A 26,883-nucleotide genomic window follows, 5' to 3' on the forward strand; every position below is an offset into this window, starting at 1 on the left:
ATTTAAATATATTAGAGTATTTTAAAAAGAAAAAAAAATCCAATTAAAAAAAAAAAATTCCTTAAATAATAATATAGATAAAAATTTTTCAAAATATTAATTATTATTTTTATAAAAATTTTCTTTAACTATATTGTGGCAAGCAGCAATTTTTTTTTTCTAACTCCTCTGACGCTCACATCTCTCTCTCTCTCTCTCTCTCTCTCTCTCTAAAATACCTCGTCTAGGCTGTTGGCTTTTAAATTTTTGAACTCTCTCTTTCTCTCTCTAAAATTATTCCCTTTATTCACCATCTTTTCCAATCAGAACATAAACAAAGCCACGAAGGTAAATTACTTTCTCTTAACTTCTCTCATAATTAGGGATTCTCTCTCTCTCTCTCTCTCTCTCTCTCTCTAAAAAGATTTTTTTTTTTTTAACATCATATATTCTCGAAAATTTTTAGTTTTTTTTAATAGAAAAAGTTAGTCGAAAACTTGTAGTATATCTGATTTATATAAGCGAATTTTGATTCTGAAATTCATTTGATTGCCGAGAAAATGTTAAGAATTCAATCAGCCAGACTATAAACCTTTGATTTTTCTTTTCCCCTAAACAGACCCCAAACGATCTTTTAGTAATTTTTTTTTCTTAATTTGAAAACTAATAAAATTTAGAATCTCTATAATTATCCTTCTAACCCAATTAGCTAATTGTAATTTACAAATTTTGTGTGTGTGCGTGTGTGTTTGTATATATATATATATATATATATAGGTGAGAGGTCCTGTTTGAGAACAAAGCTTCAATGCCTTCTGCAGTCTCGCCTCCGTGGCAAGAGAAGGCTAGCGGTTTCTTTTCTTCCTCAGGTAATAATGTCAATCATTATTACATTAATTAATTTGATCATTCAATTCTATGCAATTATTTATTTATTTATTATTTTTTTTGAAGAGTTTAGAATTTATGGTTTTGAAAAGCAGGGGTGAAGATTAAATCCGCAGGTCAATCGGCCGGAACATTTGTGGGGGAGGTTGCAAAAGATGCCAAAGGCAATTTTGCTGATGTGGCAGAGCGGGTTGGCACGCTGGTGAAAAGCCGGTGGGCGTTCTTTCAGCAGCCTTCCACGAAGCAGGCCGTGCAAGAACGCCTCATATCCGCGGCTGCTACCACCGGCACATTGCTTAGGAAAGGCGTTGAGGAGACCAAGGACAAGGTTGTTGTTGGAAAAACTAAAGTTGAAGAGGTAGTTTTAGCTCAAATAGCCCCTGTTTTTTTTGTACCTTATTAGGTTTCTTGTCAATGCAGAATACTAATTTTTGTGTGAAATTATAACTGAGATGAGGTAACTTGTTTGACATTGTTTAATGCATTTGCAATTTGAAGAATTTTGGAATTGTGTTAGCAATATTTATAATTCGATATGCTAAGGTTAGGGGTTCCCATGAATCTTTGCTGCTTGATTATGAATTAAGTCCCTGTGGTGATTGTCAGCCAATCCGTCTTCGTTTATTTTATAGCATAAAGCCTTGTCAAATTTTTTAATGCTCTACTGGAATCCAGTGGTCTCCAACTTGGGATTCTTGCTGTTTGATTTCTTAATGAACCAAATTAATTAGTGGTATCTGTTTAGGAGACTATGGAATATGGATCAACTGTGAGGCTTCTTTTAAGCAAAGTAACATGTAAAAGCAGTGTTCTTTTCAGTTAATTTTCCTATTACGGGATTAAACTCATAATTTTTTTTTTTTTAATTTATATTATTCATACATGTTCTCATGGTTGTGCTGTTCATTTTCATCTATTTGTTTGATTTCTTAACATTTCTTTCTGCCTCTTTTTTCATATCTTAACATTAAAGTGTATTTATATGATATAATATATGTAGGTGATAAGGAATTCTGACAGGTAAGGTCATCTTTGTTTACAACCACCTATAATAGCCTTGATTTCAAGTTAAAATGATAACCGACACATCTGAGATGCTGAGTTTGTCTCAGGTGGCAAAGAAGACCGCACAAAAAAGTAAGACTATCTTGACGGACATTGAACGATGGCAGAAGGTATAGATTCTGAGGCAGCTAGTAGTTCTTCTTGCTCTTTTTGTTCTCCTCTCTTTCTCAAGTTTCAAAATTCTTACTTAAATCTGTTTTGGTCATCTGCAGGGTGTTGCTAGTACTGATGGTATGTTACTTAAACCTTCATAATTTTTAGCTTCTTGGATAGTATTTCGTATTTGGTAATCCTACCTTCTGTTGGTTGAACATGAATTGCCTGCCTCTTCAAAGACATATGGCTAGGATAGGTTCATTATATTAGTTTATTGAAGCTGAGATAGATGGTAAGAGTACCCTTTTTTTTTTGGGTGATATTGGAGACTTTTTGTCATGTAGTTGAAATTCTCTCCAATAGAGTTATTCGAATTCCCTCAATGGTTGGAGTATCCAATGTACCATTTATTGCTTTGTAATTTTGTTTGATGTGGATAGTGTGGAAGGAAAGGAATAGCCACACTTTTAAGGATGTGGAGCAACCTCTTGATCATTTGAAGTGTTTGTTGTTTTGCACCTTGTTTGATTGGTCTTGTGCCTGGGGTTTTACTCATTGTAGTTCTATTTTGGAGTTCCAGGACTCCCTGCATTTCTCTATTTAATTTCTTTGTACTTTTTTGGATACTTTGTATTCATCATCGTGAACATGAAGTATTCTTATTTCTTACTTTTTACTCTTTTTTTTATTTTTTATTTTATTTTTTTTATAAAAAGAAGCTATTATATACTAATAGATTCGTAATGCCTTTGGGTTGCTTTTAATTAGTATTGTAGTGTTGGCTGTCATTTCTTTATTTTTTGTTTTGTGCTTTCCTAGTTTTTGGAGTTCCAATTGAGGTTACGGTGCAACGGCAACAGTCCAGCAAGCCTGTTCCCCATATTTTGGTCAGATGTGCAGATTATCTCATATTATCAGGTAATTAAGTTTTGACAAAGTATGTTTTCCTGGTATAATATATAACCACTCTTTAATTTTTCATTTTGATGCTGAGAGTAACCTGTTTATTGCTTTAATTTGAAGGACTAAACTCACCAGACCTTTTTAAGTCTGAAGGAGATAAAAAAGTCATTCAACAATTGGTTTCAATATACAACCAAGGTATCCCTGCAGTTGTTATCATTTGTTTAATTTGGTTGATATTATAATATAAAGCTGTAATCTAATGCTGTAGTATATTTATTACAGATTCAAATGCATCATTACCAGAAGGAGTAAATCCAGTTGATGTAGCAGCTCTTGCTAAGTGCTACTTAGCTAGCCTTCCTGAGCCACTAACTACATTTGAGCTTTATGATGAGATCAAAGGTGCTCGTTCTAGCATTCATTCAATGAGAAACATACTGAAGAGGCTTCCTAGTGTAAACTACATGACCCTGGAATTTATCACTGCTCTGCTACTCCGTGTTAGCCAGAAGTCACTTCTTAACAAGGCATGAATCTTTCTCTTTCTCTCTCTCAAATGGGATTGGTTATCATGGGTGTCACCCGTGTGTTGGGGTGCAGGTGGGCTCAAGTATTGACTTATTAGATATGAGTTCCTCACTTGATTGAGGATTATATTGTCAGTGTCTTTTTCCAGCCAGCAATAGAATTATCAGTTGAGTTAGATTATCACTCTTTGCATGCATTATATTTCTATTTAAAAATTTTAAACTTGACTGAAGAAAAGATTTAAAAGATCATTAGATTAGCTCATTAGAATTATTTTGAAAGATAACATGCCTTGATCTATTAAAAAATTCAAGGAAGTTAATTTTGAAATGCCTATATTTAGCATCTAAACTTCTCTAAGCTATAGTTCCACTGAAACTGTATGCAACTATGTCTCCAATGAATAAGGTACCCCATATATTGATATTCATTAACTGCTTGATTTATTTTTACATCCACTGGGATCATACAAAGCCTCAGAAATCCATATGAGTCTGGAAAATGGAAATTTCTTGTACTTGGGGTTGCTGATGGGCAAAACACAATTTGATAGTCAACTGGTCAAAATCAACTACTTTTCCTTTTATCCCCTACCTCTGTTCAAGTTCAGCATTTTTCATCAAATCACAGCATTTCATGGTTAACTTGCTCATCCACATTGACCATGAAGGAAATATATTAGGATTATCTGTTGTTTGTCGCTGTGCAGCTATAATTTTCATGCAACTAAAGATATTCTTCATCTAATTTATTACGGCCATCTGCAATTTCCTTTTTTATTTTATTCTTATATTGAATGAGGAACTGTGGATCAGAGCAAAAATCATTGTGAGCATTAGCATTGGAAAATGCTAATGCTACTCTATTTTACCATTCCAAAACCTCACTTTATCTTTATACCATCCAATTTTACAATACCTCCTATATCCCAAAACTTTATTTTTATTAAAATATTATTTTTTAATCTTTCTTTACTATTTTTTTATAACTGTTATTTTTTTTTTTCCAGACTTATGTTTCCTGCGCTTTCCAACCGTTTGTTTTTTCCTCTCCTTCTCCCTCCACCTCTAGCAACACACAAGCCATCAACATCCACAGCCACAGCACCTCAACCCATCAACACCTCAACCCATCAACAACCACCAGAGCAAACCCATCAACAACAATCACCAATTTGAAACCCACCGGAGCAAACCCATTCAAAAATCCACCGATTTGAAATCCACCTTCCCTGAACCTCTACACCGCTCCTCCACTGCCCAGTCACCACACCGTGCCTCCACCACGCCACCACTGCCCACTGCCCACCAAAATCCCACCGGAACAAAAACCCACATTAAAAAAAAAAAAAAAAAAAAAAAAAAAAAAACCACTCTGTGACCCACGCCGACCAAAACGCAGAACCCAGACCTCACTGACCAAGCACGACACAGCAACCTACGGTCAAACACAGCAACTCACCCTCTCCGATTCAAACCTCTGTCAAACCCATCGGAGCCATCTCCAGTAACCCATACCCTCTCCGATTCAAACCTTTGTCAAACCCATCGGAGCCATTGGAGCCATCTCCAGCACACCCAGCCCGCCGATCCAAATCCACCACCATGCCCAGATCAAACCACGAACCCACCACCACCACGAGCCATCTCCAGCACAGCCAACCCACCACCACGCCGATCCAAACCCACCATCTCCGGTGCAAGCCTTGAACGAGAAAGAGAGATGTGAGATGAGAGAAAGAGAGACGGAGAGACAGAGTGGGAGTGAGAGGGAGAGAGGACTGAAGGAGAGATGAATAAAAAATTATTTATTCGGTTTAGAATTGTGCTACAGTGCAATTCTAAAGTTGCACTGTAGCAAGAATTGCAAAAAATTTGCAATTTTTGCCTTTAGCATTTTCTGATGCAGCAGTTTTTAAGGGTTGAAATGCTAAAAACACCTTAGATATAGCATTAGCATTCTCCAATGCTAATGCTCCTACAGGTACATATTATTTCATAAGCTTTCTCAGTTGTTGTTAACTTTCCAACAGATGGATGCCCGGAGCCTTGCCATGGAAATGGTTCCTGTTATTATCTGGCAGAAGGGACGGAAACCAGAATTCTATAGGCAATATTGGAATCAACCATCCAAAATTCCTTCCAAGAACTTGGATCAACCGCCTAGTTACAGTGCATGGGACATGCTTGCTGGTGAGTAATCTTATTTCATACAGTTTGTGCATATATATCAACTTTTTGCCTAGGCTAGTGTACTCTTGCATCTAACTGTCTGTGACACCAGATTGAATAACATTCATGTGACATCTAGGCTCTGCTTACCCAGAATTTCACTTCTAATGGGCTCCAAATCCTTCAGACATGTACAAGTGGAATGTTAATGCAATACTTGGGATAAGAACATTGTGCCAATCTTATTAGATCAAATATAAAAAAGAGAAATGAATTTAAAATTTAAAATTCTGTAGACATCAAACTGACCCCTCAAAAGTTAATCTGGACTCTGCAATGAGTTTTATAACCCCACCTCAAAATGCAGTTTGAACATAAACTGATACTCTTTGGTTGGAAGTAGAAAACATTGAGGGCAATATTGGAACAAAGTTTCTCTCCAAACTAGTTTGGAGAGAAACTCTTCAAACTTCTCATATATCTCTCTTTTTTTCTTTTTTTTTTTTGTGGATTTTGAAAATTTAACCGTTGAATTCATGTTCCTTATGTTCTTAATATGCATATCGAAATTTGTTTAAATTGAATGTTATTTACTATTTGATCAATAAAATTATTTTTTATACACAATTTTAGATCACAAAAACTTGAAATTTTAACATTTGTTTGATAACATAGCAATTGATTTTTGATCTTGAAATTTTGCAAGCATGAAGGATATAATAAGAACATTTAATCCAATGGTTAAATTTTCAAAATTTATACTCAATATAAGGATATATGAGGAGTTTGAAATGTTTCTCTCCAAACTAGTTTGGAGAGAAACTTTGTTCGCAATATTGTAAGAGGTTTTTCCTTCCTCTTTTTTTTTTTTTTTTGGGGGGGGGGGGGGGGGGGGGGCGGGGGAGGTGTTGATAACATATTAGTCATCACCTATCAAAAATATATATAACATATTAGTCATCAAAGACCTATCCTAATAATAATTTTTAACCACCTTTCTTTTCTGGTATTGGTTGATAATAGTTGTCAAGTTTGTTTCTTTGTTTGGTTTTTTTTTTTTTTTTTGGGTGGGGGGGGGGGGGGGGGCGGTGGGGTGGGGGTCAATGATAATAGTTGTAACATTTTGTTTTCTTTTCAGTTGAATTACCTATAACCCATTTTCCCATCCCAACCTATTTAAGAAATCCATATACTACAGGATTTAATTGGGTTATAAATAGGCACCTATCAGGAGCCATATAGCACCTAACAAAAGCCTCAACTTACCTATTCTGCTACCCATTTGACTTCTTTGGAATACTTCTTGCATTATCTTGACATGCCTAACTAACTTTTGCCCCAAATCCAATTAATTTGTTGATTTTTTTTCCCATTTTGAAAAAAGATATGCTTTGTTTGGTAGCTTAGAAAATTTAAGGGGGAAATTGAGATCATTCAAACACCCCCTGGGTTGGGCTCTTAGACAATTAGATCTTGCTTTCTGCTCTGCCTTGAATGACCATGATCCAGCATTCATAGAAAGGAAATTAGAAATCCATCAAGTGGATGTACTGCCTGGAGTCTTTCTTATTCCTTGAAAAAGGCCCTCCTGAGTTTTATAACTGTTCATATATAATTGCGTTAACTGGTGGGTAGAGATGTATCCTAATTAAATGGATTGGGCTGGGTATAGGTATCAACAGACTTATTATCACTTATCCGAAAAAATAAAAAGTATCAACAGATGTATGAAAATAAATTAATAGTTGTTTAACTGCTAAATTTGTAATAATGTACCGAATCCATCTATGACTTAAAATTTATTTATTAAAATGGTATAAGCCATAAGTTTTTTCCCCCCAATAAATTGTAGGATAATGCAAATATATTGTGCTAATTGAAAAGTAAACTTTGTTTGCATTGGTAAAGCCTTACACTTTTGCCTCTTTTTTTTTCTTTCCTTAATTTTGTGGGTACAGAAGAGGGCGAAAGTGTTGATGCATCTTCTCTCATTCCCTTGGATGATGGCGTGCCGACTGACTTTGGTGCTATTGAAGTTGTTCAGTGCCTTATAGAACATCACAATGCAATTTTTACGGATGCGAATGTGACGACTTGGAGATGACTTACAATGACTCTCTACCTCATCCAGCAGGGGATTTAATGAGTTGAATAGTTTAGCCAACTATTTCTCGAGGTTGAAATCTTGACTGGTCACAAGGATCATTGCTCTGTAGTGGACATTCCTTGATTAAGCTGAGACCGTTGCTGGATTTGGGTCTATATGTTTATAGTGATTAGGGAGTACTGAAAGTTGGATTTAGATGAGTCTTGGTTTTGCTAATATTTGCCCCTTTGGAAATGGAAGTGCACCATGCATATATTTTTAGAAGATCAATCAGTCAAATACTTTACAAATACATATCTTGTAGGTGTGAAATTCTTGTGGTGTGAATACAGTTGGAATGATGATTTATAAGTATGCAAGTAATGCATTGTAGACAGAAGTAATTGTATCTGATTAGAGGATTGATCTATGGTGAATTGGCTTGTCTATATTCCCTTCTGTGTAAGATGAACCTGAATTCTTTTCATGGGATTTCATTAGGGGAAAAAAGGGCATGCACAAAAGGATGTATATTTTGCAGTAATTAATATGTAATTTTAAGAATAGGGATTCAACAGAACCTATTTGAAACCTGTGTTTTGATTCACAATATTTCCCTCAGTCCAAGGTTGCTACATTTGTTTCTTTAAAGCTAACAGTTGGCTTGGTGAAGCCCCCTTGAATTGCCATTAAAAAAATATTTCAGTTTTCTTAATGATGTTACATTATTACTATTTTCATTATATTATATTATATTATATATATATATATATATATATTATTAGGTAAAGCTCAAAGAAAGTACAATTAAAATTTGAAATTAGAATCTAATTTTGCACAATGTGTCTAAATTTATATGGGGGTTATACTATAATTATCCACTTAAATTTTTTAATCTTTGTGCTGAGTGAGTTAACGGGTACAAAATACTAAGAATTTAAATTATAAAAAAAGAAAAAAAGAAAAAGAAAAAAAACAGTCACATATACAGCTTGAATGCTTGCTGCATAGAAGATGTGGACTGGGATGATTTGCTTGAGCATATATAGGGCGGGAGAGGTATGTCAAAAGCGATGGTCAAACACATCGGTGAGCATTCAAACAAGTCATTTGCTGAACTAGTTGAAGTCCTTTCCAAACGGTATCGTCCAGACGTACTTGAAGCAAGAGGGGCCTATGATAGCAAGCCTGCGGTTTCTTGAGCACTATCTCCCAAAGTGTTTGAGTGTATGATACACAGGAACTCTTTAAGATTAATATTTTGTACAAGTGATGTAAGTTAAACTAGGGGAGTGGGAGTAAGTGTAACTACATATGAAACATTGTTTGGTTATCGTATCCTGTTGCTTTTTGGTTGATTATTTTATCATTTACTATTGATTGCTATATATGTGGTCACCCTTCATTTATTTAGAAAAATATTTAACACATATGGAAACGTAATTAGTGTCTGTTTGGCAAAAATTATTTTTGCTAACTTATTTTACTATTCAGCTTATTTTTGCTACTATTTATAGGTTTCACTGTACTATTTCAGCTAACTTTTACCTTTATCTACCGTATTTTCAGCAAAATAAGTAGATCTGAAACGGATTCTTAGTATGTGTGGAGGTGATTTGCTTGATTTTGTTGCTGTCGCTTTTGTTGTTCTCTTATTCTCCATAAACTTGCACTAATTGTTGCTAGCTTATTGTATTGATGTCATTGGATCAAACTGTCACCTGGTACTGGTCTGAAAATTTTCCTATAACATCAGTAAAATTTGACCTTGCTCACTGTAGTTTGGGTATCTGATTAAAGTTAGGAAGTGGGCTGAGTAGATATGTTTTGTTTGATTGAATGCTTTTTGTGAAACTCTTTTTCCAGGATTTAACGTTTCGCATTTTACACATTTATGTTGATTATATGACTCGGGTTTTTCACTAAAAAGTGTAACTATAAATTGGAGCATTTTGGTTTATTGTTGGGTCAGCTTTGTTCTTTGATAATTTTGCTATCTGTTTTCATTTTTATTTTTCCTTTTCAAAACTAAACCTAAGGTAAGGATGCTTAAAATAAAAAATAGGTAATTGTTATGGTAGGTTAAAAAGTGATGTTAGTGTTGAGCACAGATGAGGACTGATAAATGTTAGCCAACTCAATTGCTATTAAAAATGTTGTGAAATTTTTTGTGTAGGTAACATTACTCTAAAATCAATGAAAATGAACTTCAAATACTTTTGACCATATAAATGATCAAGACATTCAAGTCAAAGGATTTAAAATTCATGGAATCCAATCTATGCATTCTAAATTTCTATTTTGTAAATCTAAATCCTTGTTCGCAAATGCAATCCTAAAGTTGGATTTGATCACCTCAATCAAACAAAAGCAACCCAGTTTCTAAATCTGCAAACTCATTCAGCTCAGACAATAAATTTGTTTTGCATTTTCTAAGTTAAATTTATATTGTTATTGAGACATTTAACGGCAATAGAATTTCTTTCGTGTGATGGCTGAGGGGTGTTTCAGCAAATTCTTACACTTGTAGCATGTTGATAGATTTTGACATAAGTTACTTGAGGCGGGAGAGGAGTTGAGAAGCTCAGGGTCAATTACCAAGATTTGCCAAATAATTTAGAAATAGAAACAGGCCCGTATACCTATTTCTATTGATAATCTAACTCAACTCTTTAAGAAAATTATATCTTTTGCAAATGGAATATTTTATATATAATATATACATAATTTTTTAATTACTGAAAAAATAAGTAAAAAATTCACTATTTGGATGAAAAGAATCCCAATATGGATGAAATTAGAAATAAAAAACTCGTTTATCAAATAATGTATCATGTTTAAAGGATGATAAAGTGAGAGATAAAAAATATTTAGTTTTCTCTCGTACGTATTTAATTGGGAAGATGAAAAAGTAAAGAGTTGAAAACTTCTTTATTTAGTTAAAAATAACAATAGGAGGATGGAAAAAGTTGTTTGCATGAATTTACTATTATATATCTCTATTACATAGAATGATAAATATATAAAAAGTTACTGAGTAAAATTAGTTAAAAAGAAATACTAAAAAAATAATTTGATGAGATTTTTTTTTTTTTTAGAAGACGTCATTTGTAGAAGGAGCTAGGGAAAGGAATAGTTCAGTATCCTCCTTGTATTATGCTAGATTATATGTCTAGGTCTCGTTTAAGTCTAACTTATTAGTTATTATTATTCACTTTTATTATTAGGATTACACCGTAGGGGTACTCAAATGGCGTTGTTATTACTTAATACTTTCAATCCACCACACTATCGGTTAGAGCATTAGTATTGGTGTAGGCATTTTGCTAAAATGCTAAATTTACTATCAAAATGTAGCAAAAGTGGGCTGCATTAGTGGTGGTGGTTGTTGTTTATTATAGAAGATATATTATTTTAGTATATTATTTATATTATTTTATTGTGTTGAATGTTAAAATAAAACCACTGATGTTGGCTGTTTTATAAATTAAGTTAAATAGTAAAATAGATAAGTAGCTTTTTGTAGTGTGAAATTGCTAAATTTTTTGCACCACCAATGTTGATGCTCTTAATGTGGTTTCTTGGGTGTCTCATAGATAAAGCAAAACACTTTGGACAAAGTTTGAAACACCACTTTCTTTTATATATTATATGTGTCAAATATTACAAATTTAAAAGTGTATTTAGTATGTCTTTCTTTTATATATTACATGCGAGCCATTCGTTGCTCCATATCTTCGAATTGAGTAAGTCTTTCTTTCATTTCATCAAAACATGCTAGTTTCTCCTCCATAGTAGCCAAGGAAGCCTTTAGATCTGCAACTTCATTGTCCCTCGCTTCACTTGAATGTACTTGACCGTCCGTGAGAGCAGTACTCTTGCTACTTCAAGCACTTGGGCTTGGACCAAATCCTACCCCATGAATACGACTTTTGCGCTCCTTACCTATCACTTTGGCATACACATCATCTGGTGACCATGCAATACTACCAGGTGTGTCAGATGACTGCAATTGATTGGAAGGGTTAGCCAACAATTCCTTCATTTTGTCCTGATATTTAGGTTTGAACAAAACAAAAAAGTTAGAACAGGGGCTGTTGGCAGTTGGAAATTATATATGATGCAGCCGAATTAGTTTGAAAAGTGTTAAATAACAATCTTTAAATGAAATGAAGGGAAGAAATTGCTCTTCATCTTTCACTATCACACCTTTCACCTTAATTGATGCAAGACATGCCACCAACCACTACCAAGTACCACAATACAGCTCACAGTAAGTACCAAGTATCACGATTACAACTCACACTAAGTACCACAACAAGTATACACAAACAGTAGCATCAGCCTTAAGTATGCAACCATAATCTATATATTATTCTAAAGATGAGTTACTGATAGGCCAAAAACGAATTGACTTCTTGTGATGAATTAATTGATTAATTAGCTAAGTTTATTAATTAATCAAATTAACATGAAATTGTATGTGGCAGCACAAACAAATCACCAATAACTAAAGTATGCAGCGAGAAATAAATTGACACGGTGATTTGTTTACGAATGGAAAAAACCTACAGGGCAAAAACCCCATCGGGTGATTTTAAGGTCATCATTCTCGAGAATCCACTATTATCACAATAAGCGGTTACAAGTAAAGAAATCCTAGTACCTTATACCAACCTACAGTTGAACCCTTACCCCAATACCCAATTGGACTTGTTCTGTAATGACAATATCTCCTTATAATGCATGGCTCCCAGTACATGACTAACCAATCTGATGCACATATCCCAGTATGCGGCTTACTCCTTTGCACGAATCCAAGTACGTGACTGACTTCACAGCAACCCTTTGATTGTTGTAGTTGATTTGCAGCATCTTTACATAGAAAAACCAATAAGATCTTTAATGTTGGTGCAAGAGACTTTGCTTAGTTACAAAATCCACAGGCGTACAAGAAATGCAGCAAGAACTCTTTCTTCTGTAGGAGGAGGCTAGGGTTTCAAAAAGAAAACCATATAAAGCTCTCTAGGGTTAGGGATTTTCTTTTTCCATCTCCTTTTAAAATAAGAGCTTAATGGGCTCTTCTATTCCAAATAGGTTTTCACAAACCTTGGGTTTTCCTAATCCAATAAGGAATATACAAACCCATAAACAAATAGCCTTTTAGAATAAAAACATTGCTGGTTATAATCAAAATCCTGTAAGCTCGATAGATCGAGACATCTGTCAAGCTTTAATGAATCTCGATAGATCAAGCTTCTGTCAAGAAGGTATCGAGACCTGCAAATTGCACTTTTCTCGAGCAATTCTTGAGTAATCTTCATGTTTTTAATTTAACCACTTGTAATAATCATCTTGAACCTACTTAGATTTACCCAAATACAAGTAAAGTATGTTTTGTTAAAAGATATGTCAATTACAAAAAAATATGTCCCTAACTTTGTCCTGATATTTAGGTTTCAACAAAACAAAAAAGTTAGAACAGGGGCTATTGGCAGTTGGAAATTATATATGATACAGCCGAATCAGTTTGAAAAGTGTTAAATAACAATCTTTAAATGAAATGAAGGGAAGAAATTGCTCTTCATCTTTCACTATCACACCTTTCACCTTAATTAATGCAAGACATGCCACTAGCCACTACCAAGTACCACAATACAGCTCACAGTAAGTACCAAGTATCACGATTACAACTCACACTAAGTACCACAACGAGTATACACAAATAGCAGCATTAGCCCCTAGTATAGCAACCATAATCTATATATTATTCTAAAGATGAGTTACCTTTTTTGTGGTGGGGGACCATTCTCACGAATCGTAGATCTTTGTTTTTTTTCTAGACCATACTTTTTGATCAACAAATCTTAAAAACAAAAGCAATTCTAGACCATACTTTTCAAATCAATTCTTTGAAAACCAATTCAAAACAGGTTGTGGGGTGAAGTAGTGAGACCTAATCTTCTTCTTTTCCAAAAATTAGGGTGTAATAGCAGGAGCTAAGGCAACAATTGTAGCTACTATTGCCACTGCCCTTCCAACTTTAAGTCATTTTTCTCACAATTGCCTCAATCTGAAAATATTTACATTTTTTTTTTCATTATTTTACAAGTACTAGCCATTGATGAAACTGTCCTTGCAATCTATTTCTTAATTTCTAGTAACAAATTAACACCAGCATCCCCTCAATGATCCATATGATACAACTCTCATAGAAATTACTCACCATTTTTGCTTGCACAGTGGGATTAATTGCAGATCCATTCTTTTGAGTATACACTATTGGATATAATGCAGCACGCTCTACAGGACGCCCATCCGCTTTTGCCTACATCATGAATAGCATTTTTATGTAGTTAGGAATATTGGATCCACATAAGGCTATAAGAAGTGGTCAACATCATTTACAAATTATTACCTTTTTTGCAGCATGCACAGCAAAGCAACAAGAACTAGCAGAGTGTAAGTCATCCTGTTTGGAATGACCGTCATTATTCTTCTTTGACTCTATCTACATTTAAGAAAATTACATGATTATATATAGCATGCTTTAAGTGCCTATTTCACAAGTACAAAGGTAAATATATGATCTTCATGAAGCATGTGAAGTTTGATATATACCATTGCGTCTTCAATATACCAATGCTCAACAAGTACATCCCAATTTTCTGGTATGCATCATTTGGGTCGGTTATTCTTCACCCGTGCTTTGTTTCTTGAATTTGGTATATAATGCTTATTTTTTAGCTTACACTTATGGTCCCTCCAAGCTTTCCCAATTTTTTGTAAGGTAAATGTATTCAGAGACACATATGCAACAGGATTAGTAGGCATAGAGTACTTTCGTTGCAATCAAAGAGTTGAGTTAAAAAGTTACAAATGTTTTCATGCTAAAATACTTATGTAAAGCCTAGTGCAAAATGTCATAATTACAAGTACTTTAACTTCTTTAATATCTCAACAAGACGCCAACACTCTTCTTTAAGTTCTACTGGCATGGCCTTCCAACTAAGATGTCTAATTGGGCACATGTTGGGTTTCCGCGCAATCGTACCCAACCATCTAGTGACATTCCTTGCTCCCTCATTAACCGACTAATGCATATTGTTTAATGGCAACACTTGAGGTGCGTTTGGGAAGCGCAAAACGCGCTTCCCACGTTTGCATCTGGCTGATTCTTCTTCTTCTTCTTCTTCTTCCTTCTTCTTTTTTTTTTTTTTTTAAAGTCCAGCGCCTCTTGCACTATTTTCACGCTTCCCACGTTTGCGTCTGGCTGATTCTTCTTCTTCTTCTTCCTACTTTTTTTTTTTTTTTTTAAGTCCAGCGCCTCTTGCACTGTTCATGGCATATAAACAGTACTTTCAAGCATGAACAGTAATTTTTTATTGGTCATTGGGAAGATCCCAAATATCCAAGTACTTGCTCGGCTCGCGAATGGCACGTGCAACTGGTGGCACCTTTGAAATTCAAAGCAAACAATATCAACCAAAGGTTAAAATTAGGTAGATAAAGTAAATAAAAGAGAAAGTATGTAGCTTAAACATAGAATCAAACTCTAGGAAGCATTTGCAAATGCAAAAGTTAATTTACTCGAATGCTGTCCTTCAATTCTGATTTAAATGTGAATTAAATTTTTTAAAGAAAATAGGGCACTATGAAATGTTGATGCAGTAAAAATTTTAATAATTCCAATCAACAATGTAAGAGTATTATTATATGAACACTATAAAAGTATAAGAACTATTAGTTAGCTTACGATTTTTGTTCTTGTTCTGCTTCTCAATGTTCTGTTTTGGCCTTCTATGGACATACTAAGATGAAATCCAAGGCATGAATCACATTTAACAAAATGTCTATAGCAGCTGAACAACTGAATCCCATTAATTCACAATTTGGTTAGTGATTATAATTTAGATAATAAATAAAATAAACTTTAAAACTAACCTTTGTCCTTAAACTTTGGTTTATTTAATTCTAATTGACCTTTGTCATTTGCTACATAAAAAAGAGCCCTAAGCAAGGACTAGAGTTATGAAATGTCTAAAATGCATGGTTCTTTAATCAGCATATACTTTTTTAATAAAAATAATTTATTAAAAATAAAGGACAAGTTATGCAAATTCTCCAATTACTACCCAAAGTAACTTCTACCAAATGCATATTTGGGAGTGCTTTAAGGAAAAAGGTAAGAAACCCTCAAACATCCTGCAGAATAGAGATCAATAAACTGAATTCCCTTTCCCAACACAGCCATGAGACACAAAGAGATACAATTTTTGGAAAACATGGTGTGAGCTATGGAACAAGTTCACATTACAATAAGTTCACATTACAATCCTTACATGTGTAATTGCAAAGGCACCCCATTCCATGTGAACTTTTTAAAAAATTATCAAAAGTCCATGTAATCAAATAATTGAAATTAATACCCAAACCCACGGTATGATTTTCGCTAAAAAAATTATGAATTTTAAACTATAGACTTCAAAAAGCCCTGTCCAGATGGTGGACAAGGTTGTCATATTATAGCATACAAGAACAGTTTAATCTATAATAAGACCAATTAATAATAAATACAACCATGATGATGAAGAACAATTGTAAATATTAAACAACCATTGGATTTTTTTCACATTATTTGAGCTTCTTCTTTTCTTTTCTTTTTTCTTTTTCTGGGTGGGTGACCAAACTTAGAAATTGAACTCGGTTTTTCTCTACTTCAACCATAAACTGTTCCTTTCCTCACGCTTACCAAAACCAGCATACTACATGTAATCTATGCTATGAAGCACCCATAATTGCTTCTCAAGTTGCATGAGCAACCTCTTAAGACTACAATTAGTTAAATACCCAATTGACATAGAGAATTTAGATGTCACAATTAAAAGAAACATAGAACACAACATAAGAATGAAGGTAATATAGTATCAAGAAAGTAATTACTTAGTTTGGTTGATGAGAAAAATGAAGAAAAACCCCAAAATATAAAATCTTTTGTTAGGTTCTAAGGTCTTAGGATTTTATGTATTCAGAACTCTAATTTGTAATGTTGGCAAACCACGATCAAAACAATGTATTTAGTCTTGTTTAGGCTTGCTCAAAGTTGGTTTATTATTGTAAAGTTGGAATCGAGTGGCTGCAGAAGTACTTGGGACTTTCGGCCTGGCTCGATCGATCGAATAATAGACTCGATCGATCGAAAATCGCACAGGTTGTTTTTTCTGCAGAATTTCCAACTCAGCCCTACTTCATTAAACATTTAGGGTTTTATGTTTTTACGCTAGGTATATAAACAAAACCCTAGCCACCTTTTTGAAGGTTGCTCCAATTGTATTGTTGCTCATACATTGCTGTTTTGTGTAAATCTCTTGTGAGATCTTTGAGGAGTTTTCCTTTACACAAAGCTTAGGGTTTTCAAGTTGGAGATATTATCTATATCTTGATGATCAACTTGATTGCTACCATTGAAGCTTAAAGATAATCAAGCGGGGGTGCTTGTAGCTGATTGAAGAATCCAAGAAAGAAGGAGTCCGTGGATTCGGAGCTTGCACGTGATCGTGTCAGTAAGTTCTACTGGTGGGTAGCATTAGGAAGTCAAGCGGGGAGCTTGTAGTCCTTCTGTATGAACTTCAATTCTTTCGCATAGTGGATTCAGGTTTACCTTGAGGATAGCTAGGTCAAATCCTCCCCAGGTTTTTACCGTGTGGTTTCCTGGGTGATCATATCATTGTGTTTTTTATTATTCCGCTGCTTTATTATTTTGATATGATTGTTTGATTGTTTTAACCTAGAATTGTTTAAATTGACTAAGTAACAACTTGGCTAATTAATCTAGGCTAACCAATCTGGTTGTGTTTTAAGGGATCTAAAACCGTTCATCTTTGACTTAAGCTATTGATTTTATGCAAAGAAAACAACAAAAAAAGAGAAGGCCCAAAATTTGATCTAATATAATAGTCTTACTTCATTTAGAGAAAAAAAATAGAAAAAATAGCACCATTTCATTAAAAATGAAAAGATGTGAAGATTGAAGATTGAAGAAGCTTTACCTTAGGAACTGTAAAAAGCAAGAGAGATAATTTCGGGTTTGGTGAAAAGGCTTGGTTTTACTTTTAAACTGTACGATAAGTTTGTGATATTATTATTTCTTTCTTTCAAACAAGAGTTCAATGCTATTTTGGTGTTGTAAAACTAAATTTAAATTTTATTGAAGCTTCTTGAGGAGAATTCATGTCCTATTTTAATGCTTTGATTTAATAAAAGTTGGAAAAAAACCCTGGCTAGCGTGTTGCTATTTTGTGAACAAAGCATACATGACAAGGAGTATTTGATTAGCTACTTGTTAGAAGGTTATGGCTCCTCCATGTGTTAGGTGAGTGGGGTGTTGGTGGGAAAGGTTGTTTCATAATGTGACATAGTTCTACATTTTTAATGAAGTACTATATAATATACAGGACTTAAAAAGTGTATTACTGTGGATTATATATCGTATAAGGCTTAAGAGTTAATAGTATGTAACTGTAGGATGACAGATAAAGTGGTCAAAAGGGAATAAGCGAGGGCATTGCCCAAAAACATGTTAGTCTGAACTAGAATTGGATTTTTTTTTTAACTAAGTTTCAGTTTCTAACCATGCACAAGAATTAATTAGCCCAAACAACTGTAATTTCTAATTGTAAAATATACATATGGTATTGAAGTTTTCACTAATGGTTGGCTAAATGTGAATTCATGTCATTCTCAAGATGTGATTTGTGATTGATGGAGAAATCAATAAAGTCATTCCTTGAGTACCTAGAGAATTCCCTTTCTTCTCAAGGGCCTTAATCAATGTGACTTTCCTGCATAAATACCTATGGCACATCAACCAAAAACTGGTTTTCGATAAAAACTAGTTTTGGTGGTCCCTATTTTCTGATATAGATGGAGCAGCCACCCCCTACTATCTGTGGCTAAATAAAAGGCATGACTCAAGAGCTTGAGGTCTTTTTTTTTTTTTTTTTTGGTGAGAAACAAGAGCTTGAGGTCTATTTTATGTAGATTAGCTCTGTGGGCTGCTTCCTACCACATTTGAACCCCAAAGACTATTGTCCATCAAGGAAAAATTAATTATGAGAAGACTTTGTGAGAGTGATATGAGATGTGAAATTAAAAATAGAATTGAGTAATATGGCAGTTTCTATATTTCTGTTTAGAACAAGGTAGTTTTTTGTTGCTTGTGGGGTATCTCTGATACTGTGCTAAGAGTCAATGTAGCCAACAATTGTAAATTTCAAGGTGGCTAAGCCTTGAAATGTTGAGCTGGGTGTTTGTTTCTTATTAGCTGTAACCAGCTGTGTAGTTATTGAACTACTTGTAAATTGCTAACTGAAGAATAAAACTGTTTATTTATTTTAAAAACTTTCTTTTTTAAAAGGCAACAATTTAATTCAGTACTTTAGTGCATTGGATCATTACGATGATAACATGTATTAGCTTTTTAGCGATGTGTTGCCATTGTAAGGGATCCAATGTACTTGAGGCATTAGACCCAAGCCAAGTCCTAAATAAAATGAAAAGTAATAGAAAAGGGCAAATGTTAAACAAACACCGCATAGATGCTTGTTAAGATTGTACAAAAGTGGGTCCTATTTAATAAAAAAATTAAATAAATAAAAGAAAAGGGTATAAAACTAGTTTTTTTTTTTTTTGTTATTTTAATATATTTTTTTCTCTATACAAAGTTGGCAAAAACTTATTTTGATAGGGAATTTCTAGACACAACTGATGCAGTGCATCCTAGCTACCTGACTTGTTTATTCTAGTACTTGAGCTTTAGCAATAATTAACAAGCTTGTACTAGTTGTAACAAAGGTTGTATAGGATAAGAAAATTTTGATTATTTACAGGCTCATTGGCCTAACTCTATCAATCTTTTTAAATTTGTTAAGTAATTCATTAGAAGAGAATCACCCAAAGTAAAAAACCTGAACACACACACACACACGATGTTTCAACTGTCTCTACTCTATTTGCACATTGAAACTTTTTTCTTTCCTTGACCTACTAGACCATTCTTGAGTTACTGATCAAGAGCAACTGAGCAAGTCAGTTTGACTGATCAAGTTAGCTTGACTAATCAGTGTAAAATACCTTGAGCATGAAATCCATTACCTAGTCATCAGTATACCATTGCAACAAACAAAGACCCCTAACCTATCTAACAGCATAAATATGGTTTTATTCAATTGTTAAGGTGTTTAGAGATCATGAGTTATTGATTAAAAGCCCATACCTTGCACAAAAACATGATTGCTTGGTCTAATGCTTGATCCACATCTTGTGTAGAAGTTCCATCCAATGTTACACTCTTCACATGCGTGCACAAATTTGTCTTTCGCTTTGCCATTTTCAACTGTCAAAGAATGAAATAAACAACTGTATAAGCACAATAAGAAGTAATGGTACAAGGCAAATTGCATACCTCAAACATATACTTCAAATAAAAATCAAATACAAAGAAAAATAATGACTAGTCCATACAGCATACATCAAACATGCAGACTTGCATTCAATGAAAAACCACCTTAATCACTAGATGACATAAAAATACATTCCTTTGTCAAAATCCCAACACACATGCAAGGCATACAACTAAGCTAGGACACTTCTTAGGTTGTAATACTTAAATTACCCTTTGCTATGAAAGGCATATAACTAAGCCAAGACACATATAGCAACCAAACACACATACAATTAAGGATAGTTCACCTGAATCACCAGACCAAACAATGCAGCAACCAAAGACACATGCAATTAAGGAGAATAAACTATCTTATTTTTAAAAAACATAATTGGGCCTGTTCATAAACATAGTAAACATATATTTTAGGCCTTGAACAAGTAATGTTTTACACTACTAACTCTTTAGGATTGTTCAAATGATGACATTTATACTACTAACATCATCACTAAGCTCTTCATCGTCGATAAAGTTGTCTTCAGGCAATTCATCCTCACTGATCAATGGTGTATCATGAATGGTTCCTTCTTCATTAACTCGAGCCCAAGCGTGGTTGTCATTTGCATCATCACATGCATCATCAGTAATTATATTATAAGGGACATTTTCAAAATAGGTATTCACTTCATCATCATCGTCATGTGAAGTATTAATACCAACATCAAACACCTCCCTAGGTTTGGTTTTGACCACCATCACCCAATCTTTATGTCTCGCATCTTCCACGTAAAAAACTTGCGGCTTGAGATGTTAATACATAAGGTTCGTCAATCGGCCGATCACCCGTGTGTATCAATCTTGAAAAATTAACACGTGAAAATTTAAACTCAACTTTTTTGCATCCTCTCCCACTAATAACGTCATCCCAATGACATTTGAATATTGCATATCGATACTTATCAAAGTAGTTCAACTCAATAATATCGATTAGTACACCATAATAAGTAGCACACCCTTCAGTAACAACACAAACTCCACTATTTTGAGTTTTTTTAGATGCCTCAGAATCTTTGGTGTGAAATTTCAAACCATTTATAACATAACACTTGAACCATTTCGCTTCATTATCTGGATATCGCACAAGCCATCTAACTTTATCAAACAAATTCTTTTTCTCAGAGGCATCCATTGACATTACCTATTATAGACAAAGACTTTTATTATAAGCATGCTATCTAATGTTTTACAACCTAAAATAGTTTTTTATATATGCCTCACTTACATAGTCCCTAAACCAGCTGCAAAATTTATTCATGTGTTGTTTTTGAATAAAATCATCAGATACATGAAAAACACTGTGTAGACAAACATGTTAGGGTTAAGTTAGAGTATTGTACTAGAATGTCATGGAAGGGTACGCAAGGACATATTACTTACTCACAAAATGAGGTGACTTCTTCACAAGTGAAGAGCATATCACGATGTGCTTGGATCCATGTATTTGATTCTAGGGTAATGCTCACCACTGCACTCATGGATTTCTCGACATTCCTTATAAGTCGGTTGAATAGAGTTTCAACAGATTTAAAGTAACATGAGCAAAATGTTAAACATTCTTCCGCTATATACCCTTCTGCAATGGAGCTTTCTAGCCAAGTTTTATTATGCACGCAAGACTTAAGTCTTGACAAGTACCTATTGGAAAACCCAAGATCAATAATGGGAAATTGCTAAGTTAAACAAAACTAAATAGATGAAGTTACTATAAATGTTACCTCTCTATGGGATACATCCAACGATAATGAACAGGGCCAGGCATTTTGGCTTTGCTAGCCAAATGCATAACTAAATGTACCATCACTGTAAAAAAAAAGGAGGAGAAAATATCATTTCCAACTCACACAACGTAACTGCAATTCTCTTCTCAAGAGCTCCAAGTTCCTCCACATTTAGTACTTTGGAACATATCTCCCTAAAAAAACAAGATAAGTCAATCAAGGGTTTACTTACTTCAGTTGGCAAAGATCCATGTATTGTTATTGGAAAAAGCTGCTGCATTAAGATGTGATTATCATGGCTCTTCATCCCACTAATCTTGCGCTCTTTGAGTTTAACGCAATGTAAGATGTTTGAAAAATACCCATCTGGCACTCTTACATCCTTCAAAACTTGCAGAAAACCATCATTTTCACTCGCATTCATAAAGAAGCAAGCATATGGCATACGTGTCTGATCATTCCCAACCCTTTCCAAGTGAAGTTCGCTGCTTATACCCATATCTTTTAAGTCTTGGCGTGCCTTCAAGTTATCCATTGTTTTGCCATCCATCAAATGATTTTTTTTGCTTACGGAATTTATGATCACTACCTAAGAATCGCCTATGTCCAATATAACTAAATTTTCTTTCATATCTTAACCAACGAGACTGACTATCATAGTTACAAGGAGGACATGTAAGAGCAACTTTGGTACTCCAACCCAAGATATCACCATAGGCAAGAAAATCATTAATGGTCCACAATAATGCAGCATGCATTTGGAATGATTTTTGGGAAGACACATCAAATGTTTCTAGTCCAACATCCCATAACTCCTTCAGTTCTTCTGCTAGGGTTTGTAAGTACACATCTATATTATTCCCGGGAGAGGTTGGACTGAGAATCAATAATAAGAGCATGAAATAAAACCTTTTCATGCACATCTATGGAGGGAGATTGTATGGGATCAAAATGACAAGCCATGTACTATGAGTAGTACTCATATTTCCGTACGAGTTGAAACCATCAACTGCTAATCCAAGCCTCACATTACGAGGGTTGGATGAGAACTCTATGTACTTAGAGTCAAATGATTTATAAGTTTCAAAATCAGCAGGATGTCTCATTAACCCGTCATTCACATGACCATTGGCATGCCACGTCATATGACTCACTGTTTCTAAAGACATAAATAGTCATTTCAATCTTGCCTTTAAGGGGAACCATCGTAGAATCTTTGCAGCTTTCTTTTTTCCTTTCTTAGAGGAAGCATTAGTACTTTGTTGACCTTTAGACTCCTTACTTTCCCATCTTGAAAGGTTACAATTTGAACAAACTTCAAGGTTGTCATTCTCCTTCCAAAATAAAACACAATCCTTAGGACAAGCATGAATCTTCTCCTAACTCAAGCCCAGATCCTTAATAATCTTCTTTCCCTCATAACAATATTTTGGCAACTTAGCATTTGAATGAAGGAAATCAAGCAAAAATTGCAGCAACATGATAAATGATTTGTTAGTCCAACCATTAAGACACTTAATGTGATACAAATGCACAATGGCTGACAATTTGCTAAAATGTTTACAACCTTCATAACAAGGTCGATTATTATCTTCAACCAATTTCATAAACTAAAGGACATCTTCATTAGGACCTTCTGCAGGACCTTCTGTGGGTTGTTGCACACTAGGGACTTCTTCCATTAGCCTAGATGTCATATCATGTATGAAGAACATGTCATGCAACATGTCAAGAAGAAAGGCATATTCTATCGGGTTTTCTTGGACATGATTATTAGGAATTTCAGTAAAAGTCTTTGCAGAAAATGATTCCCCATTAAAAACCCAAGGGTCATAACCCCTAAAAATCCCATTTGACACTAAGTGAGCCTGTACAACATTTGTAGGCCACGAATTTGTATGCACGCATTTTTTACATGGACATGAAATCGTTCCATCTGGGTCTGCATGGTTAGATGCAAAATTCAGAAATTGTTGGACTCCATCTAAATATGCTCATAACCTTCTATTGGTAATTTTCATTCAACTCTTATCCATTGCTATGAAATGGTTTACAATAAACACCTATCATGTGATTTCATGAATGCACAAAACAAGGGTTAACAAATCATCATAACATAAGATAGATCTCAAGACAACATAATAAGCAAAAGCAGACAAATTTGGCATGTGACTAGCAGCACTGAGATAGATAAGTTACAATAAATACACACAAACAATATACATTGGTCTACATTTAATACAAGCATCATTGCTTATAATTGCATAGTGTAATAGATAGCAAGCATCACCAGTTATTTTACCTAAAAATAGCAAACCTAATTAATCACACACCACACTTCTCTTCATGCTAAACCATTATAAAAGCAAAGACAGTCTTTCCCTCTATCCAAACAAATGTTTAATTCTAGTAAACCAAGCATTTTAAGATACAAATGTTCTGACATAACAGCAGTTCAAGATACAAATGCATTAACTGCAATTAGTTCTATAATTTCCTCTTGCCCACACTTTGGTCCTTTAGCAATATTACTTCAATCCACAAGTCTATTCAACCGCGCTCTTATTCGATACCACCTATCTTATCAAGTCAATCAGACCCTAGTTAAGAGTCCCAACAAGAACAACATCCAAGTTATAGTCCCTGTTAATAATTCATTTTTTGTTGAAATAAAAAATACAATTTTATCATTCTCATTGACGTGATCTTCTTAAGTTTTTTTTCTTTTTTTTTAAGAAGCTTTTTAAGTTCTTTAACTCATTCTAAAATATAACTATCTCCTTTGGAAACAACAGAAGATGCCAACCAATTGAGTTACAATGCTCTTGGCAAAGGATGCATCTACTCTTAGGAAATCTTCAATCTTACAAATGACTGTCCTAGTTTCTTTGAAATGAAAATCAAAAAATTTTGCATGGGTAGAGCATAATATCTCCTATACCCACACAATAATTTTTTTTTTTTTTTTTTTTTGTTTTGGGTTTCCATATAAATGTTTAAAAATAGAGAGGGGTCAGTTTTATAGGGTAGAAGATCAATGAGACTTAGGCCTTCTCAAGTAGTAAGGCAACTAAATTTTCTTTACTCTTAGTCGCCACAAAAAATCTACTACACAATCAAAGCTTTGAATCCAATAATGCAACATAACTTGGATCCATGAAAAGTCTAAGATTCAATTATAAGCCACAGAATATTAATCAAGAGGTTACAATGGCAATGACAGATGAAAATGCCAAGCTTAACTAGTTCAGAAGGATAAAAGAAACATCATTAAAAAGAAAATTGATATTAGAAAATGACTTGGGGTTGTTTTGTTACAAAAATCCTCCCACAAGAGCAACCCCGAGCCAAATCGCAACCGACTACTAAGCACCCCTAATGAAGCAAAGGTCACTAGTTCGAATCTCCCTTTCCCTCTCATCTTGGACCAAAACATACCTATCAAAAAGTCAAACTTTTTACATAGCTCATTCATTTCTTGGTAGTGTAGTAGTGATGTTTAGCAAACACTTACACAATGAGTAAAATTCAGTCAACCAAAGTAGCAGTACATAAAATTCAGACCAACGACTTGAGATATACTGGGTTTTTATCATTCTACACACCATAATAGAACAGTCATAATTTAAAGTAAACAAACAGTAAACTTTTACAATAGAAATTAAATTAAAAAAAAAAAAACAGAAGACATTTAAAACAGACCACTTCACAAATTACATTCTTAAAAAAAAAAAAAAAAAAAAAACAATAGAAAATAAAATATGGGTATGGGTTTAACAATAGAGTATCCATTCTTCCTAGTCAATCTAGTAGACCAATCACAATTCAATTAGCATATTGAGTTTACCCAACAATATACATTGGCCCAACAATTTATAAGATTCATTACTAACAAAAACAATCTCTAATATTAATATTCCCAAGAAAGTTTTTATCCTAACAAAAACAATCAAGCCACACAGCAATAATGCTAAATTGAACTTAGACCAAAGAAAAAATTTCGTAGAGTACCTTTCCCTTAGTTCAACTTTGAAATCAACTCCTCCAAATCCAAAATCTACAAAATTTCATACATGCATGAACTTAGAAAAAATTAAGAACATAATGTATTTGAAATTTAAAAAAAAAAAAAAAATCAAAAAATGGGTATCGGCGATACCTTAGTGAAGAACACAAGAAATAAGTAAAACATAATTTCATAGAGTACCTTTCCCTTAGTTCAACTTTGAAATCAGCTCCTCCAAATCCAGAATCTACAAAATTTCATACATGCATGAACTTAAAAAAATTAAGAACATAACATATTTGAAATTTAGAAAAAAAAAATCGAAAAATGGGTATCGGCGATACCTTAGTGGAGAACATGAGAATGGAAGAACGGAAGAACATGAGAATGGAAGAAAAGAGGGTTTCGGCGATATGACTAGGAAGAATGTGTATCGGCGGCGAGCTCTGTATCAGCGGACAAGATGAGTGGGTCCTTGAGAAATGCCAGTGGGTTTGGAAATGAAAAAACAAAAAAAGGGATTTTGAGCTCTGAAGAGAGGTTTTGAGGCTTGAGGGAAAACACAAAGGTGCTAAAATGAAAATACAAATGGCGCTTAAAGGATAGAAAAAGAGGGAAAAAAATAAGACTACATTTAGGCAATTAAAGGGGCCTATTGCGGTGGTCCACACCGCCACTATAACTAAGAAGATATGCCGCAAAAAGTATCTATTGCGGCAGTTTTACAATGCCGTTGCTATAGCTAAATAGAACGCTGCTAAAACACATTTATTGTGGCAGTTTTATGTACCACTGCTATAGTATACTGCAAAATGATGTATCTATTGCAACGGTTTGATGGAGCACTGCTATAACTACGTCCAACGCCGCTAAAATATATATATATTGTGGCGGTTTTATTTACCGCCGCTGTAGTACGAAGGGTAGATCTATTGTGG

At 34.1% G+C, this 26,883-nt stretch overlaps 1 protein-coding gene and 1 long non-coding RNA gene across 2 annotated transcripts; one reads left to right on the top strand and one right to left on the bottom strand.

Annotated features, from left to right (window-relative positions):
- The first annotated feature begins 193 nt into the window (after positions 1-193).
- Positions 194-8,340, top strand: LOC112011876 (uncharacterized Rho GTPase-activating protein At5g61530). Its single transcript, XM_024044213.2, has 10 exons — positions 194-327; positions 757-848; positions 963-1,225; positions 1,980-2,042; positions 2,145-2,163; positions 2,848-2,946; positions 3,052-3,129; positions 3,217-3,461; positions 5,495-5,654; positions 7,592-8,340. The coding sequence occupies exons 2-10, from the start codon at positions 788-790 to the stop codon at positions 7,735-7,737; spliced, it is 1,134 nt and encodes a 377-aa protein (XP_023899981.1). The 5' UTR covers positions 194-327; positions 757-787; the 3' UTR covers positions 7,738-8,340.
- A 4,817-nt stretch (positions 8,341-13,157) lies between these two features.
- Positions 13,158-26,577, bottom strand: LOC136066528 (uncharacterized). Its single transcript, XR_010628020.1, has 7 exons — positions 26,290-26,577; positions 26,147-26,192; positions 25,951-25,996; positions 19,994-20,113; positions 14,341-15,176; positions 14,138-14,230; positions 13,158-14,047 (listed from the first exon to the last, which is right to left on the bottom strand). It is a non-coding gene; the product is annotated as an uncharacterized LOC136066528 (long non-coding RNA).
- Between the last annotated feature and the right edge of the window lie 306 nt (positions 26,578-26,883).

The sequence above is a fragment of the Quercus suber genome, unplaced genomic scaffold (genome assembly GCF_002906115.3).
Source record: "Quercus suber isolate HL8 unplaced genomic scaffold, Cork oak 2.0 scaffold_38, whole genome shotgun sequence".
NCBI lineage: Eukaryota > Viridiplantae > Streptophyta > Magnoliopsida > Fagales > Fagaceae > Quercus > Quercus suber.